The sequence below is a fragment of the Onychomys torridus genome, chromosome 22 (genome assembly GCF_903995425.1).
Source record: "Onychomys torridus chromosome 22, mOncTor1.1, whole genome shotgun sequence".
NCBI classification, from domain to species: Eukaryota; Metazoa; Chordata; class Mammalia; order Rodentia; family Cricetidae; genus Onychomys; species Onychomys torridus.
The window spans coordinates 8,806,936-8,825,883 of record NC_050464.1 but is presented as its reverse complement, the minus strand read 5'-3'; the positions used below and the strand labels follow the sequence as shown (position 1 = coordinate 8,825,883).

The following is an 18,948-nucleotide window of genomic DNA, read 5'->3' as shown; positions in this document are numbered from 1 at the left end:
TCCCTGGGGTTCGCTGGTAGCTAGCCTAGCTGAATCAGTGGGCTCTGGGTTCTGTCATAGACTCTATCGCCAAAGACAAGGTAGGGGCTGGAGCGGTGGCTCAGCGGTTATATGCACTTGCTGTTCTTGCAGATGACCCATTTCCCACCACCCACAGGACCACTCCAGAACCACCTTTAACTCCAGTTCTAGGGAATCTGATGCCTTCTTCTAGCCTCTAAGAACATCAGGCACACATGTGATGCAGACATACACCCTGGCAAAACAGCCACACACACAAAATTTTTAAAAAAAATTTTTTAAGGTAGAACAAACCGAGGAAGACACTTCTAGCCTACAGACGGACAGATGGACAGACGGACACACACACACACACACACACACACACACACACACACACACAAAATGGCAGAACTAGAGGGACTGTGCCCAGGAACCATTGAGAAACTAGCTTAGAAAGGAACAGCAGGTATGAGGCAGGGCCCAGGCTCGGGGAGCCACCCCGAGTTCCACAGCTGTGCCTGGAAATCAGAGCCTGAGCTCATGCTTCCTTGTCCCAGGGGAGACGCCACGTCAACCAGGCTCACACACTCCCAAGGGCTTAGCCATCTGGGAAGGGCACGTGCCACCAGTCTCTGTGTCGAAGACCAGCTGCGGTACAGCGCTAGCTGCTGGGGCCCCAGAAAGGGGAGGTGCCTGGAACGCAGCCTAGGCTCAGGGCCACAAGCCTTCTGTATACCATGACTGAATTGCCCTGGGTTACTTCCTGTCCCAAGTGTCACCTGCCACTAGACACCAACTCAGACCAGCCTCCATGCCCAGGGCCACTAGGAAGAGCTCCAGGTCACTCCAGGCAGCAAACTGGCTGGCTCCCAAAGAAATGGGACATGACTACCACACCTGACCCCACGCTGAGGGGCTTCACCCCTGCCCATATCACTCTGTAGCTACCTATGACCTGTTCACAGTCCACTCTGTCCAGTCACCCCACAGAGCCAAGTCCTTGCCCTGGGTCAACAGCACAGGGTCCAGATGCCCTCCCTAGCCCTAGCTGCCAATCTCTGCATGTCAATCACATGCATCCCTTCCCCATCTTAGGGACACTCTGTTCCGCGTACACAGAATGCCCTTCCACTCACTCGACTTCAACTGACATCAGGAAGGAAGGAACCATCCCAACCACCTCTCCCTCCAGCACACCCCTCGTTCCTCTCTCTCACTGCACCGATCAAGCATGACGATTCTGCTTGTGGTTAGTTCCCACTACCTGCACCAGGTGTATGCACGCCACTGCCCAGATCCCAACACAACTGTCCACGTAAAACCGGACAGAGAGAAATGCAATCAAACAGTAAATGCCAGGAAGAACAGATGTCTGGAAGAAAAGTGAGATATGTAGAAGCAAAGGCACCCTGGGGCAGGAACCTGCAAAGAAACAGTGAGGAGCCAATGGGAGTAAGCAAGAGAGGGAACAGGAGAACTCAACAATAGAGCCTCTGCCTAGAATCCCCCAGTGAGGGGCTGGGGTGTGGCTCAGTGGTAGAGCACCTGCCTAGAATCCCCCAGTGAGGGGCTGGGGTGTGGCTCAGTGGTAGAGCACCTGCCTAGAATCCCCCAGTGAGGGGCTGGGGTGTGGCTCAGTGGTAGAGCACCTGCCTAGAATCCCCAGTGAGGGCTGGGGTGTGGATCAGTGGTAGAGCCCCTGCCTAGAATCCCCCAGTGAGGGGCTGGGGTGTGGCTCAGTGGTAGAGCACCTGCCTAGAATCCCCCAATAAGGGGCCAGTGCATGGCTGAGTTGGCAAGCAGGTAGTGTACATGTGACAGTGGTTTTCATTCCCATCAGTAAAAGAAGCAGAGACACACAACTTCTCAAGCCCAAACTCAAACCACATCCTCTTCTTGCACACACACACTTATGACCCGTGTGGGGACAGGTATTTTGGACACTAAATCGTAAGCCACCCTACACACAAGAGGAGTACCCTACCATGTCATAGAACCCTATTCAGGGTAGAAGACTTGTCCCCTATCATTCCATCCCAGAATAGGCATGTGCTGCTGCAGCCACCTCCCATCATCAGAGGACTGGCTTCCTTGGCTAGATACCTCTGCCCAGAGCAAGACGATCGTTCAGTCAGCAAACATCCACTCAGCACCATTTACTTAGACCTCTATGACAGGAGATTTCAAAATCAGCAGACACATCCTGATTCAAAGTCCAAAGGCTCAAATGTTCTCAAGCGACATAAGAACATCCTGGGACTAGCTAGGGACAGTCAACACAGGATGGGATATTCTACTAGGAAAACAAGCATGGACCAGCTGGAGCACTGGGTGGTATAAAGATACTGCTAGAAGACGGGTGTGGTAGTACAGGAGGATCTGTGAGTTCAAGGCCATCCTGATCTGTATAATGAGTTCCTCATCAGGGCTACGCAGTGAAACCCCATCCCCAAAAATAAAAACAGTGGTAGGAGAAAGACCCAGGCCCAGTACCCCAGCCCTGAGGTGGGTGAGGCCCTGAAACCTGAATGACAGAGGCATTACAAATAGGAGTGACGTGACACAGGACACCTGGCCTTGCTAGGCTGTCTGATAAATAGGACTGGAATCAGTCCAAGGGAGAGGTTTTAAGAGAAGTCTACACTTATGAAGACCATGGAACCCAGGAGGCAACAGGAGGCAGGCTGGGGAGGGAGGAACCCGGGGATGTCAGGAGATACATATACAAGGTCCCAGCACAGCTACGGGTGTGCAGTCTGGAAGCTGCAAGAAGGGAGCTTTGTGGGTGGCCCTGGACTGTGGTCCAAGAGAAAAAGCTGGGGACATGAGACAATGCCTGCCTTGAGATGTCACACAAGGGCAGACCAACTGGACATGACCTTTTCCCGGCCTTCACTTGGCCTGCCAAGCCCTCACCAGGACACACTCAGCTTCAATGCCTGAACCACAGGCCCTTAGCACGGCAGCAGGCTCTGCCCTTAGCTGACAGAGTGCTCAATAAAGATGCTGAAAACAGGGTTGGGGATTTAGCTCAGTGGTAGAGCACTTGCCTAGCAAGCGCAAGGCCCTGGGTTCGATCCTCAGCTCAAAAAAAAAAAAAAAAAAAAAGTAACCACAATCTTTAAGCTGGGTGGTGGTGGCGCACGCCTTTAATCCCAGCACTCTGGGGGGAGGCAGAGGCAGGCGGATCTCTGTGAGTTCGAGGCCAGCCTGGTGTACAGAGTGAGATCCAGGAAAGGCGCAAAGCTGCACAGAGAAACCCTGTCTCAAAAAAAACCAAAAAGGGTGCTGAAAACAGGTCTCCAAAATGCACAAAATACCGACCAACTTACCAAGTTCCTGAAGAAGATCCAACCTCAAAAATGAGTTCGATACGGTGGCTAACACTGGTAAGGGAGACTGAGGCAGGAGGGTTACAAGTTTGAGGCTAGTTTGGGCTTAGCCTCAGTATTAACAAGACCTTGTCTGAAAAAAAAAGGGGCGGGGGGGCTGGGGAGATGGGTCGACAGATACAGTGCTCACCAATGCAAGTGTGAAGACACAAGTTTGGATCCCCAAAACACATAGATGGCCTTGTGTCAGAGCTTCCACAGTGATGTAGAGATGAAGACTTGAAAGGTCCCACAAAAGCCCACAATCCAGCTAGCCTGGCGTACACACTAACAAAAAGACCCTGCTTCAAACAACGTAGACAGCTAGGCCTGGCACCTAAGATTGTCCTCTGACCTTAAAAACGTGCAACCTGGCACACACATGCCCATATACTCACAAACCCAAACACATACTCAGACAAATCAATTAATCAATCAATAAATAAATAAAAAATGGCAAAAAAAATGCTAAGGGAGACAGATGATAAAACTGTTTGCCACACAAAGCCTGATGATCTGAATTTGATCCCTTGACCCAGAGTGGAAGGAAAGAATCAACACTAGGAAGTTCTTCTCTGACCTCCATATATGCAAACACATATTCACACTCACATTCTCACACGCGCACACACACAGACAGAAATAATTGAACAAAACAAAACAAAAAAACAGCAGCAGCAGCAGCCAGGGCATTGGTGAGAAGACTCAGCAAGTGTAAGGGGTATGATGGCCCCTTCTCACATCTCTGGGCACCAGCACACACATGATAGACACTTACACGCATGCACATATATTTCTTCACTTAAAGAAGATTCACTGAAGCCTGCCAGGAAGCCGCCTCTACCATCTACAAGCATTCACTCATTCACCTGTTTACCCAGCACCTACTAAGCTCCAAGCCCCAGTTGACAAGACACCAGAGGCACTGAATGAGGCGAAGCCCGGCTCTACACCCCCCCACACACACCCAGGACTCAGGAGGCTTAAGGTTAGTCTATTCCTAGGAATCTCTAAGACATAACAAAGTGACTCAAAACAGCACAGAGGTACTATGTACAAAAATATTCCACACAGCATTCTCAACACAAAAGAGAGCAGGCAAAAACTTAAAATGCCCACCAGGGACCGGAAACCTAACGACGGTACCTGCTGGCATGTGCTCCCCACAGAATATTAAAGACCGTAAAAAAAAAATGACACTTTGTAAAGCGTCCACCATCTCGGGAGAAAACGACCCACACTGTGATGCAGGAAGAGCGCGTTAAGACCAAGACTATGCCGCGCTAGCCACTCTGCGGGTAGACACAAATTGCACGGCGAAATGAATTCGGGGAAAGCCAGGAAAGTGTTTGGGGTGCTGGGAAAACATAATGGTCTTTTTCTTCCTTCTCCTCTCCTGGACGCTACACATCTATATGGATAATGGGAAAGGCAATCAAAGTTTCAATAGCAGCCACGATGTACAAGCAGTACTGGGAAGGGGCAGGCTTGGGAGAAAAAGTAGGAAACTGGCCAGGAGCGGTGGTGCGTGCCTTAAATCCCAGCATTCCAGAGGCAGGTGGATCTCTATGAGTTCAAAGCCAGCCTGGTCTACAGAGTAGGTTCCAAGCTAACCAGCCACACAATGAAGCCCTGTTTTCGTTTTTTAAAAAGGGTGGAGGGCAGGAAACAAAGTGAGACATCGAGGCAAGCAGATCCAAGGATTAGGGAACAGGGAGAGGACTCAGAAAAAAGCAAAGTACAAGTGTGAGGACCTGAGTGCGGATCCCACAGAAGCATGTAAATAAAGCTGGGAAGTGGAGAAAAGAGAATCCACAGACGATCTGGTGCCAGTTAGCCTGGTCTCTGTAGCCCCACGAGAGAAACTGTCTCGGGCCAGTGAGGTGACTTAGTAGGTGAAGGCACCTGTTGCCAAACCTGAAGACCTGAGTTCCATCCCCAGAACCCACATGGAAGAAGAAACATTTCTTATAACTTGTCCTCTGCCCTCCATGTGTGCACTGTACTCACGTGTGTGACTGGGGGCGCGCGTGCGCGCGCGCGCACACACACACACACACACACACACACACACACACACACCAGGTAAATATCATAAGAGAGCCTATCTCAAACAAAGTAGATGATGAAAGCCACTCCTGAGGTCGTCTTCTGACCTCCACACTTGCGAATAACACCCACACCCACACCCATACCCACAGATTAAAATTTAAGAGTAGGCCTGGTGTAACCCCAACTACTACAAACCCAAAGCCTATCTAGGCTACACAGCAAGTTCAAGTCTGGGCAACTTATCGAGAAACGGGGGCTGGAGGTGTGGGTCACTTGCTAGTATGCTGCATAGCATGCAGCAAGCCCTGGGGTCCAGGCCCAGGACTCAGGAAGTGGAGGCAAGGGGATCAAAAGTTCAAGATCATTCTTGGCTACAACGTGAGCTGGAGTCTATGTAAGACTGCGCCCAAAACAACTAACAGAGGGGGCAGGATATAGCTCAGTGGTACAGTTCTTGCCTATCTTGTGCATTAGTGATCTCATAGGTTCGACGACGACACCACCACCACCACCACCACCACCACCACCACCACCACCACCAAAACAAAACAAAAACAGGACCCAGCACCTACCTTTGACGTTGTTCAGTGACAAAGAGTGCTCCTGGTCTACCAGCCCCGGCCCCAGCCGGCTACTGCTCCCGCTGTCCTTCTGCCGCGCCACAGCCACAGCAATGCCCACAGGCGGGTGTCTCACTTCAGCCTCCCCCTGGGCACCGGAGCCCTCCCTCCCAAAGGTCTTGGCACTCTCTGGTCTCTCTGGGTCCCGTTTCAGCTGCCGGCCCCCTCCAGTTGCAGGGACTCCGGAGTGTGTAAGTCGGGCCTGGGCTCTGGGGGGACCTGCGGATGTGGGTGTAGGTTCAGGTTTCATGGTGCCCAGGCCTCCAAAGGGGCTCTTCTTCCCACCGCCGCCAGGACGCACAGCCACAGCCTCCCGAGCAAAGCTACCACTGTATTTGATGAGGCTCTGCATAGCAGAGGCCTCTCCGGGTCCATGGGCGGCGGAGTGGAGGTCAGCACCAGGCCTGCCGCAGGTGGCCGAGGCACGGGGCATTGTACTCCCTGGGTCCAGGTAGGCCTTTTTGGATGCTGTGGCAACAGCTGCTTCCTCTTCAGCTCGGCTGGCATGGTGGTGCTGGGCAGCTAGGACAGCCATCTGTGTGGTGGCGAAGTTACCCAGCTCAAAGGGTTTCCACTTGTGCTCTGGCCCGGGAAGTCGGGATGGTTCCAAGCCAAAGAACTTAGCAGCCTGCTGGGCAGCAGAGGAGCTAGAGCCTCGGGGCGCTGCACGCTCACAAGGCCTCGGATCAGCCTCAGGCTTGAGTAGTTCCTTGGGGGGCAGGTAGGCGCGGGCATCCGGGGAGGAGCGAGAGGACCGGGCTGGAGGTCCATCGGATGGAGGTGGACGCTTGAGGGAGCGGATGACAGAACTCTTCTCCCGCAGGACCTCTGGTCGCTCCAGTCGTGGAGATCCAGGGGGGCCTTGCAGGACGCCAGGACGGCCTGGCTCACGCTCCCTGGCCCTGGCATCACGAGCCTGGGATGCTATCTGGATGGGTCCCACACGCTCATCAAAGGCCTCCACAGAAGGCACAAAGGTGGGTGCCACCACGCGGTGCTCGCGGCCTGGTTCACGGAACACGGTGTAGACACTGGCTGGTGTCGAGGAAGGGGGTGCAGGGGGACCCTTGGGAGGCAGCGGTGGTGGCGGTGGCAGCGGGGACCCACAGGGCCTTGCCGTGGGCAGCAGAGCCTCAGCCCGCCGCAGCAGCCGAGCACTCTCCTCCTGCCTGGCCACCACCTCCTTGGCGCCTCCACGGCCCAATTCGGCCACCAGCCCTGCGTCCACCGCGCCATTGCACAGGCTCAAGGCGGATGGCTGCAAAGCACCCTTGGCTTTGGCCTCTGCCAAGAAGGGTGACAGGCGTTCAGCCAGGCGTAAGGGCCCACGGTCCTGGCGGCCCTCAGCTCGGGCCTCCTGGGTTAAGTCCACCACGCCGCGGGGCATGGACACCTCCTCACGTGCCCGAGGGTCTTTCTTGCCAAACAACGGAGGAGGGTCTCCACCGCGGCCTGAGCGATCCTTCCCGGCACCTTCCCGGGAGGAGCCTTTGGCAGGACCACCTGAGGAGTGGCCACTGGGGGTTCTGGCCGCGGGTGTGTGGGAGTGCAAAGCCCCGGGCGCAGGCAGGTAGAAGCCATCTAGGGAGAAAAAGACACAGTGAACCGGAATAATTACCCACTCCTAACCCCAAGATTCCGTTCCCTCACCCAAGGGTGCATGGCACCCCAAAGAGACAATGTGTAGGGACCTGGTCTTTCCGAGGAAAGGGCGGGGCGGGGCTGGAAAATGAGTAAAAATCTGACTTCAGCCATCTCGTCCTCCCTGGCTTGTTTCCTCATCTGTAAAGGGAGAGGCCAAAGGCTGCTTTCGGAACTATCCAGGCCTTATTAAAAGGCTGTGGGTAGCCTGGCGGTGGTGGCACATGCCTTTAATCCCAGCACTCGGGAGGCAGAGGCAGGCAGATCTCTGTGAGTTTGAGGCCAGCCTGGGCTACCAAGTGAGTTCCAGGAAAGGCACCAAAGCTACACAGAGAAACCCTGTCTTGAAGAAAAACCAAAAAAAAAAAAAAAAAAAAAAAAGGCTGTGGGTGACACAGTGACAGTGAGAGGACTTTGGGACTGTGTCCTAAAAAGGCACCTTGAGGCCTACGCCCGTAATCCCAGCACTCAAGGCGGTAAAAGCAGGTGGATGTTAAGTTTAAAGGCATCCAGAGCTGCAGAGCAAGGTCTAGGCCTCTATGGACTGCTTGAGGAAAGAGAGAAGGGAGGGGTAGGGGGAGAAGAGAAGGCAGGGAGGCAAAGGGAGGAATGAAGGAGACTGCAAGATGGCTTAGCATGTTAGTGTCTGCTGTCCAGCCTGAGGAGCTGGGTTTGATCTCCGGCCAGTGTGGTAGGAGGAAAGAATTCCAAGTTGTCCTCTGATCTACACACACAGAAACAAAGAAAAAAAGGAAGGAAGGAAGGAAGGAAGGAAGGAAGGAAGGAAGGAAGGGAAAAATGATTCAATTATTATTGGTTCAAAAAAGGAAAGGAGCAGGGCTTCGGTGACGCACACCTTTAATCCCAGCACTCAGGAGGCAGAGGCAAGAGGATCTTTGTGAGTTCAAGGCCAGCCTGGTCTACAGAGCGAGATCCAGGAAAGGCGCAAAGCTACACAGAGAAACCCTGTCTTGAAAAACCAAAACAAAACAAAAAAGGAAAGGAAAAGCCAGGTGTTCGTGGTGCTTGCCTTTAATCCCAGCACTCAAGAGGCAGAGGCAGGTGGATCTCTTTGAGTTCAAGGCCAGCCTGGTCTACATGGTGAGTTCCAGAACAGCCAGGGCTACCCAGAAGCCCTATGTGAATAAAAGAAAGTAAATACTCATGAAGAGGCTGGGGGAAGGGGGTTGCAGTTCAGTGGTAGGGCCATTTCCTAGCATCTACAAGGCTCTGGGCTCCATCCTAGGGACCCCCCAAGAAAACAACATGGAAGATACCTGGAATCCTGCAGAGGACACCCCAGAGAAACCCCAAGAAGTCACTCTGCCACCCCCTCCCTGCCAGGCAACAGCCCCACCCCCTCCTGCTCCTAACCTTTCTGGGTATCGAAGATGCTGGGCTGACCCAGCTGACTGAGGAGGGGGCCCCCACTGCTGGGGGGCTCCAGGTGGTTCAGGTGGAGGTAGGATGGGTACAGCCCGCTGGGCAGGTGGGAGAAGCCTAAGGAGAGAAAACAGAGAGAGGTCCAGACCAGTCAGTCACGCTTCCCTCACAGGCAACTTCCTTCTAGCATTTTCTTTACTTTGGAAAAAACCCACGGTGGCTGGTCAGCTCCGTGGTACAAGAAGCTGAGTGGTTAACACCAGCTCACAGGGTGGGTATTGTCCCACTCCAAACCCTGCCACCTCAAGCCTTCCTTGAGGCACAGGAAACCCACAAGGGCTGGAATGCAAGTTCAAATACCCCAGACTCAAAATCAGAAAGGACCCAACCTAGGAGACTGGGAAGCCATGATTCTCTTTTTAAACCTCAAAAACACACTCTTTATCATCTCAGTTTACAGATGAAACGCAAAGCAAAACAAAACAAAAAAACAGACCCACAGGAGACCATTATCTAAGAGAGAGATCACACTGTAGCTAAACCTGGCTTTGACCTGAAGTGCCTGGACCTACAGCCCAGACCTCACTCAGCAGAGCGTGGACCCTGGATGAATGGATTTCACAGGCCTCTGCTGTATGCCTCAAACCGACTGTTGGCCTTCTCTGAACACAGAAGCCAGGCATCTCTAGCTGCCCGGTCTTGCAAGGAAAACCTCTCAAGTCCCCTGAAAGGGCTCCTTACAGCGAAGCCCAAGGGGAAATGGTGTGACTTCAGAAAGGGTGGCGACAGGTGTCAAACACAGACGATGACGAAGAGCAAGCAGGGATGAAAGACAGCAGGAGGAGCCAAGCTCGGTCCTGCCTGAGGCTGGGGTCCTACTGGAGAGCAACAAGGGACAGTGTCCCTGGACCTAGTCTTCGGTCTGCCTGAGGTGAGGGATGCAAGGCATGGCTGACGCCTTTTTAAACTCCACATCACCTGATACATTCAAGACCACCAGATAGTCGAGCACTTGGTGGCGCACGCCTTTAATCCAGCAGAGGCAGAGGCAGGTGAATCCCTGCAAGTTCGAGGCCAGCCTGGGCTACACACAGTAAGAAAGCCCCCCTTGTCTCAAAATAAACAAACAAAAATAAATAAATAAAAGGGGGCTGTCCAGAGTGGTGGCTTCACACTTGAAAAGCAGGGGCAGGAGGATTGCGTCAAATTCAAGGCCATTCTGGTCGACACAGTGGATTCTAGGCCAGCCAGCACTACATAGTAAGACTTTGTCTTGAAAACAAAACAAAGCAGGGCGGTGGTGGCGCACACCTTTGATCCCAGCACTCAGGAGGCAGAGCCAGGCGGGTATCTGAGTTCCAGGCCAGCCTGGTCTAAAAAATGAGATCCAGGACAGGCACCAAAACACCATAGAGAAACCCTGTCTCGAAAAAACCAAAAAGAGAAGAAAACAAAATAAGGCAACCCACAACACAAGTCGCCAAACAAAAACAGACTGGCGGTCTACAGCATTGCAGATAAACATGAACCAGCAGCAAGCACTCAAGCTGCTGCTAGCGGGTCCCTCTGCTTTCATGTTGCAAGATGGGGGTACCTCAGCCCCTTCCTAGACTGCTGCAAAGGATGGAGTGGGCCCAAAAAACGCCACGTCAGTGGCATGTGTTTGCTATCAGCATCTCGGGAAAGACTGAGGACCGCACTGGTGATACAGGAGAGGTAACCTGTGCCAAGCCTCTGCTCACCCCTCATCCAGACTGAGCCCAGTGGAAGGGATTCAGAACATCAGCCCACCCATGTAGCAGGAATCTTAGAAGGTCTTATTAACAAAATCAAACTTAGGGGCAGTTATTGGGGTGAATGCTGGAAGATCAGAGAAATAGAACAAGCCACAGCTACCTCATCTCGCCAGTTCCTCAGCTGATCCTGTTTCCTCAGACTGGAAGCCTCTGAGTCCTCATCCAGAATGAATCTCAGCTGAACTGTGCTGCTCCAAAGCCTAAAAGCTTAACCAGCCAAATGCTTCTTGTTTCTGGTCTTCACACCTTATGTATCTTTCTACTTTCTACCCTCACTCCCTGGGATTAAAGGCTCACTTCTTGGGATTAAAGGCGTGTGTCTCGAAGCCTGGCTATTTCTAATGTGGCCTTGAACTCAGAGATCCAGAGGGATTTCTGCCTCTGGAATGCTAGGATTAAAGGTGTGAGTGCCACCATTTTCTGGCCTCTATGTCTGTCTAGTGGCTGTTCCGTTCTCTGACCCCAGATAAATTTATTAGGGTATACAATATTTTGGGGAACACAATACTACGACACACCCAAGCATCCATTATCCCAGACCATGGCAGCAGAGGGGACACAGCCCTCCTGGTGCAAGACATATATATATAGTCGTTCCTGGACTCAGGTGCCTGTCTCAAAAGGCCCAGGAAGAACCGCCTTAGTGACCTCCTCTGTACAGGAAGGACCACGCTGCCATGCCTGACAGGGACACTTGCGGCCACAGCTGAGCCAAATTCAGCAGCCCACAACCCCAGGCTGGTGGGCATTCATTCTGTCTCCAACCCAGGAAACACGGAATGGCCTGACAGCCTAAAGCAGGCAACAGGGGCCTCCCAGAACTACAGTATCTCAGATTCTAGGGGAGCCCACAGGGTCCACAAGACATAACAGGACCCTAACCTCAGCCGGGCAGTGGTGGCGCACGCCTTTGATCCCAGCACTCGGGAGGCAGGGGCAGGCGGATCTCTGTGAGTTCGAGGCCAGCCTGGGCTACCAAGTGAGTTCCAGGAAAGGCGCAAAGCTACACAGAGAAACCCTGTCTCGGAAAACCAAAAAAAAAAAAAAAGAAAAGAAAAGAAAGAAAGAAAGAAAGAAAGAAAGAAAGAAAGAGGACCCTAACCTCAACCAAGCAATACCCCAAATCCACCAGAGCCAGAGGTGGAGGAGGCATGCCTCCCATGCATGGGGCCTTAGATTTGTCCAATTCCCAGCACCGCGCACCCCCCAAAAAAAGCCCAGAGTATGCAGGCCTGAGGCTCCCCACAATATCTGGGGTGTGAGGTGGGAATAAGTGTGTGTGTGTGTTTATGTGTGTGTGTCTCATTCTCACTGAATAAACACCAGTCCCTGACCTCAAAACGCACACCACCTGGGAATAACCACATAGGTTAAACCTTTTGTCTTCTACTACAGAACAGCAGGGGGAAGAGTGACCTCTTAAGCAGCCCATGAAGGAGGAGCCAGTGGACTGGGGTGAGAGGCTGCAAGCAGAGGCGTAAATGGCTTGTGCAAAAGCCCTGTGGTAACAAGATAAGCACTGAGTACTAGAGGGGAAAAGGGAGGCCACTGTGAGAAAGTTGTTGAGAATGGGGTTGGGGACATAAAATTGCTATCATGGTTGAGACAGTGGCCCAGCAGCCCTCGGCCCCTCCCATCTGGCCACTCCTTACCTTCATGGGCTCGGGCAGCCCACAGCTGCACCATAGGCAGGTTGCTGAGGGTGGGGGAGCGGAAGGAGAGGTCAGAGGGCAGGGATACAGGGCTCCCCTGAGACGAGGCCGAGGGCCCCATCCCGCTGGCCACAAAGCTGCCCAAGAAGGCCTCGCCTGCAGAGAAAAGGGGGTGGGGGTGTCCCTGTAAGGTAGCCAGCAAACCAGTAAACCACCTGGACCACCATCCCAAGGCCCCCCCTCACTGAATGAATCCTTCACTGCCAGAGAGATCAAAAGGCATCCCTTAGCCAGCCTGGGCCACACCCTATGGGCCCAATCACCATAGCAACCAAGGAAGACAGCTAGACTTCCCCTGAGCAACACACACACACACACACACACACACACACACACACACACACACAGCTTTACTACTAACTGCAGATGTAAGCCTGAGTCCAGTCTGGAATGGGAATAGTGGGCCCCCAGCAACCACCCAGGGGACCCATAGAGTATAAGGTCGTGTTCTGAGGTCAGCACAGGACACCAACAGTCACCTATGATGTGCAAGAGCCTGAGTGTCCAGTGATTGTAACTGGACAATCACCAGACACTTACAGTGCCCATGTAACTGGTGGAGAAGCAGACGCCCAAAGAGGAAAGGCCTTGGCATGGCCAAAGCGCAGTGACACCCAGCGGGACATCTTAGAGCCCAACCTGAGAGGTGTGACATGTGGAATCATCACAAGGTGAGAGGAAAACAGCAAACATCAGGAATGATCACATACCTACATGTACAAGTCCAGCCCTTGTGAGCTGAGACAGAAGGATGGCAAGTTCCAAGCTAGCCTGGGCTACACAGCGAGCCCTTGTCTCAAAAGACAAGAAGTTTTTAGAAAGATGGAGCCTGCCGTGATAGTTCCCATCTGTTATCGACAGGAGGACTGAGGCAATTCTAGACCAGCCTGAGCTATGTAGCAGATTCCAGGTAGTCTGGGCTGCAGGATGAGACCCTGTCTAAAACACCCATCCTCGGTCTGTCTAGTATGCATGAGGACCTAGGTTGATTCTTCAGCACTAAAAAAAAAAAAAAAAAAAAAAAAAAACCTATTTAAAAAACAAAAACCGGGTGGGGGGCATGCATTTAACAAGAACTGTATAATCTGTATAATGGATGATAGTTTTAGGAACAATAATAGTAAATAGGCCAGATGTTCTGTGGGAGATTTCAAGCTCTCCCCAATACACCCTGCAAGACAGGTGGTGAGCCCTGAACACATAACTAGGCCCAGCACCCTAACCAAGCACCCGCCAGGTACCCATCCTGGCCAGTCCCCAGAGGAGGGCTTCGTGTAAACACACAGGGCCTTCTCTAGTCCCTGAGAGATAGGTACTGTTTGCAACAACATATCCAAGTAACATTACATCGGACACACAGACAGGATGCGTGTGGCTCAGATGCCAGGGGGGCCCCTGGTCTAAGCCACAGGGAACTCACAGACTCCACCCATGTCCCCAACAGCCCTCCCATGCAAGCCCTGTATACAAGTGCCCACTGACCACCTCTCAAAGGGGGAAGGATCCCAAAACATACCCCCAGGCCCTTTGGGATAGATGCAGGAAAACTAAGTTAGCCAAAGGCAGGGCTTCCTCATTAATTACCCCCAGAGTAGGGAACAGCAGTAGCTAGAGACAGCACACACCCTCTGACCACATGCCTGTTACCATGTTCTATGTCCAGCCACCGTCACTGCGGCCAACTCCTGCAGCCCAGAGCCCAGCACAAACTCCTACGGCCCAAGGGCCCTTGTGGCCGGTCAGCACAACCATGCTGCCTGAGCCCGGGGAAGTAGGGCCTCTGGGCCCTGCCAAGCCCTAGGCTTCCTCTCTGAAGTGGCAGATGGCGGGTAGAAGGCTCCGGAAGCCAGTAGCCAGGGGTTTGCGCAAAGGCTTACATCAGCCCCCAGTTCTTCCTGCTCGGCTGTGCGGAAGTGCAGAGCCCAGGTCTTCCCCTACCTGGGCTTGTGAAACCCAGCAAGCAAAACCCAGAAGCGTTGGGGCCCGGATGCCACCAACGGCTTCTGTCACCGTCAGGGATCCAAGGGGCCCCAACTACTGCCTCCCAAGCTGGGAGTGAGGACAGCTGGTGGGAGGGGCGTTCCCAGTGACCAGGCAAGCCAGTGATGCCCTCTGGGCATGGAGCTGCACTCCTAAAGCAGGCGCAAAACCAGGAATGGTGGTATAGGACAGTCACGGAGCTACTCAAGAGGCTGAGGCAAGAGGATGGAAAAGTTCAAAGCCACTCTGACTGTCTCAATAAAAGATATAAATAAATAAAGAGCTGGGAAGGCTGGCTCCGTGGTAGAGCACCTGCCTACAGTCCCCCAGTGAGGGGCTGGGGTGTGGCTCAGTGGTAGAGCCCCTGCCTAGAATCCCCCAGTGAGGGGCTGGGGTGTGGCTCAGTGGTAGAGCCCCTGCCTAGAATCCCCTAGTGAGGGGCTGGGGTGTGGCTCAGTGGTAGAGCACCTGCCTAGAATCCCCCAGTGAGGGGCTGGGGTGTGGCTCAGTGGTAGAGCACCTGCCTAGAATCCCCCAGTGAGGGGCTGGAGTGTGGTCAGTGGTAGAGCCCCTGCCTAGAATCCCCCAGTGAGGGGCTGGGGTGTGACTCAGTGGTAGAGCCCCTGCCTAGAATCCCCCAGTGAGGGGCTGGGGTGTGGCTCAGTGGCAGAGCACCCACCTCCCATGATCAAGGTCTCGGGTTCCAATTCACTTGAAATAGCTCTTACAATACAGTTACACTAGGACCACCAGCCTCATCACCCTGCCTGACCATCATCAACCAAGGCACAAACATGGCTGGGTCTGTCAGGTACAGGACTGGGTAAATAAACAATGCACGGCAACACCATGAGGTCCAGGGCCCAGCAAACACTGTGCTGTGGGATGTGGTAGCCACTGGCCACGTGTCATGCCTGAGCATCTGAAATGCAGCTACTGAGACTGGAGAACTCTGTTTTATTTTATTAAATCTCAATTAATTTAGATTTAATTCAGCAATGTTCAAAGCTGAAGGTTTTTCCCAGCTAGAAACCCAAGGAGTGGATATGGAAGGTCAGTCTCCGCGGGGAAGAACTGGGCCGATGTGGGATTCCTAGGGTGAGCAAGGGCCACGTGCTAGCTCCCAGGCTCGTGCGTGTGTGCGTGCGTGTGTACACGCATATGTGTTCATGTTCATTCAGCACACGCACATCTTCCCAGCTGTTAATGTGGGTGGTATTAGGCTTTGAACTTGGGCTCCATGCTGGCACAGCCACTCACTCTCCATGCCCTCCCCCACCCACCTTTTTTTTTTTTTTTTTTTAAAGATAAGGTTTCACTATGTAGCCCAAACTGCCCTGGCTCTCACTATGTAGGCCAGGCTGGCCTCCAACATCAGGGGCCCTCCCACCTTAGCCTTCCCAAGACACAGCCATACACCACTCCCAACCTGTGGCTGTCATTCCGGCCAATCTAAATCTCCCCAGGCTGTGTGAAACACATAATGTTTATTATAGAAATACCATCTTCTCCCTCCGAGGTTGATGTACAGAAAGATTTAAGAAGCTTCTATCTGCAACGTGATTGGAGCTCTGTCTGCCACGGGGTGCCATGTAGTGCCAGCTGTTGCCACAAGTGACTTCTCCAAGGTCAGGGTTTGAGGGGGTCCACTTGCCTTACCTACTTACCTACACACAGTTTATCCTTCCTCAGATGAGAAGTGAGTGGTTATAAGTTACCGGACACACTATCTCACTATCTTTGAATTGTGTAGTGTGTGTGTGTGTGCGTGCAGATCCTGAAGTTGACCTCAGTCACTTTTCATCTTATTTTTTGTTATAAGGTCTCTCCCTGGACTGGGGGGGGGGGGGGGCCTCTGATTTGGTTAGAATGGCTGGCCAGTGATCCTGAGGGATTCCCCCTGTCTCAGGCTCCCCAGCACCTGGATTCCAGGTAGGTTATACCTCTTCTGTTTTTTCACAAGGGTGCTGGATATCAATCACGTCCTCAGGCTTATGACTTTCATATCCAAAGACCCAGGTACTTATCCCATCCAAGCATTAGCCAGGTCCCAAGTTGCTTAGCTTCCAAGTTGCTTAGCTTCCCCAGCAACCACATGGCAGTTCAGAACTGTCTGTAACTCCAGGTCCAAGAACATTGAAAGTGGCATCAAAATCCCAAGCACTTCTGCTAGGCAGTGGTGGCGAATGCCTTTAATCCAGCACTCAGGAGGCAGAGGCAGGTGGATCTTTGAGCTCAAGGTCAGCCTGGTCTACAGAGTGAGTTCCAGGACAGCTACACAGAGAAACTGTGTCTTAGGGAGTTGGGGGGGGGGGGGCTGCTAGCCCCTCTCTACCTCCAAATCTCAGGTGTCTTTTGCCCACATGCCTCAGGATACTTCCCAGATCCTTGCTCACTCTCCTGAAGCCCTAGAGCCTAGGAACCTTGTTACTCATATTTCAGATTAAGAAATTAAGACTTTGGGGCTGGAGAGATGGCTCAGTGGTTAAGAGCACTGGCTGCTCTTCCAAAGACCTGGATTCCCCAGCAACCACATGGCAGTTCAGAACTGTCTGTAACTCCAGGTCCAGGAGATTGGACACCATCACAGATACATGCAGGTAAAACACCAAAGTACACAACTCAAACCAGTGGACTGGAAGATGGCTCAGTGGTTAAGAGCACTGACTGCTCTTCCAGAGGTCCTGAATTCAATTCCCAGCACCCACATGGTGGCTCAGAGCCAACACCTTTTCCTGGCCTCTATGGGTCACATGGTACAGAGACATACATGCAGGCAAAATAACACATAAAATAACAATAAAATAACTTTAAAGACTCATACCTATAATCCCACTATAGAAAATGGAAGCAGGAAGGGGTCAAGTTCAAGACCAGCCTAGGCTACAAAGTAAATTCCAGGCTAGCCTAGGCAACTAACAGAGGGAAACAGACAAGGGGAAACTATGACTCATCTGAAGTAGGTGGTAAAGGCCAATAATTCTCCCTACAGGGCATCTTCAAGTTGAAGGCCTGTCTTGGCTACACAGAAAGATCCTGACTCAAAAAAATAAACAAATAAATTAAAACATAAAAAGGGCAACTGCTTAGCCAGTCAAGCAAGTGCCTTACAAACCTGAGGTCATAAATTCAACCTTCAGAACTCACATAAAAATATCGATTGTAGCCAGGTACTATGATGCACACCTTTAATACCAGCACTTCGGAGGCAGAGGCAGCCTGGCCTACAGAGCAAGTTCCAGGACAACAAGGTCTGTTATACAGACAAACTGTCTTGAAAACTACACACACACACACACACACACACACACACACACACACACACACACACGCAAAAGTCAGATGTAGTGACACACCCATGTCATCCCAAGGCTAAGGAAGTAGAGATAGGCAAATCCCTAGGGCTCAGTCAACTAACCTAGCCTGCTCCAGGCCATTGAGAGACCCTGCCTCAAAGGAAGTGAACAGCTTCCTGAGGAATGAACAGACAAAGTTCTCCAGCCTACACATACACGGCCAAGGCTACACAGAGAAACCTTGTCTCAAAAAACCAAATGAAAAAAAAAGATGGGCTGGGCTGAATGTGTAGAGCATCTGAGTATTATGCATGAAGCCCTGGGTTCCATTCCCAGCTCTTAAAAAAAAAAAAAAACCATCTTCAGAAGTTGGGGTTAATAAAGGGCTACTTGCTCACAGTCAGGATGAGAGCCCGCTTGGGTATCTCTGTTTCTTGTGAAATGATTTAATGATCTTCATAAAACTTTCAACTTTCCCGAGTCATTTTCCTACACACCAGGCTGTGTGCCAAGCACATACCTCACCAGCTCCTGTAACCCCAGGCTCATCCCGGAAGGAGTTAGTCACGATGCATCACTTAAGGAGAAAGCAAAGCCGCTGTGGCTTGCCTGGATCGCCAGGGGCTAATGGGGAAATCCAGACACCACACTTCCTTGTCACCTCGTAAGGGGGCATCGTCTGTGGGGCTTGGGGTACAAGCCTCTTGGAGAGCCAGTGGCATCTTGCCTGTGCTCTGGATAAAATCATGAGGAAACCTGAAATTGACCCTATTTGTGATTTCAACCATAATCCAGAAGTGCTAGACGGAAAAAAAATCCCAGAAATAAACAACTGGTAAAGTTTTGAATCCCATGCCATTCTGAATAGCCTGATGGAATCGAATCTTGCACACTTCAGATCTATTCTGCCTGTAAGTGAAGCATCTCTTTCCAGTGCATCCAAGCCGCCGCATATGCTGCCCTTAATGCCATTATCTGCACCCCTCAGTGCCCAAGCTCAATGCTACATTATTCCAAACACTTCATCTTGTCAGATAAACTGTCTCCCGTCATTCCCAAAAGAAAGATTAGGGTGGAAAGTCCACACCTAGGAT

General features: G+C 52.1%; 1 protein-coding gene across 8 annotated transcripts in view; it reads right to left on the bottom strand.

Moving 5' to 3' along the window:
* Positions 1 to 18,948, bottom strand: part of Tnrc18 (trinucleotide repeat containing 18) — a 97,748-nt gene that overhangs the window by 56,920 nt on the left and 21,880 nt on the right. For 5 of the 8 annotated variants that reach the window (XM_036171501.1, XM_036171500.1, XM_036171503.1 and 2 more), the window contains exons 3-5: positions 12,519 to 12,674; positions 9,062 to 9,187; positions 5,999 to 7,627 (exon numbers count right to left, since the gene is read on the bottom strand). In XM_036171501.1, the coding sequence (XP_036027394.1) occupies positions 5,999 to 7,627; positions 9,062 to 9,187; positions 12,519 to 12,674 (1,911 nt within the window). The remainder of the gene's footprint in view (positions 1 to 5,998; positions 7,628 to 9,061; positions 9,188 to 12,518; positions 12,675 to 18,948) is intronic. The other 3 variants (XM_036171505.1, XM_036171506.1, XM_036171508.1) reach the window with 1 other exon arrangement.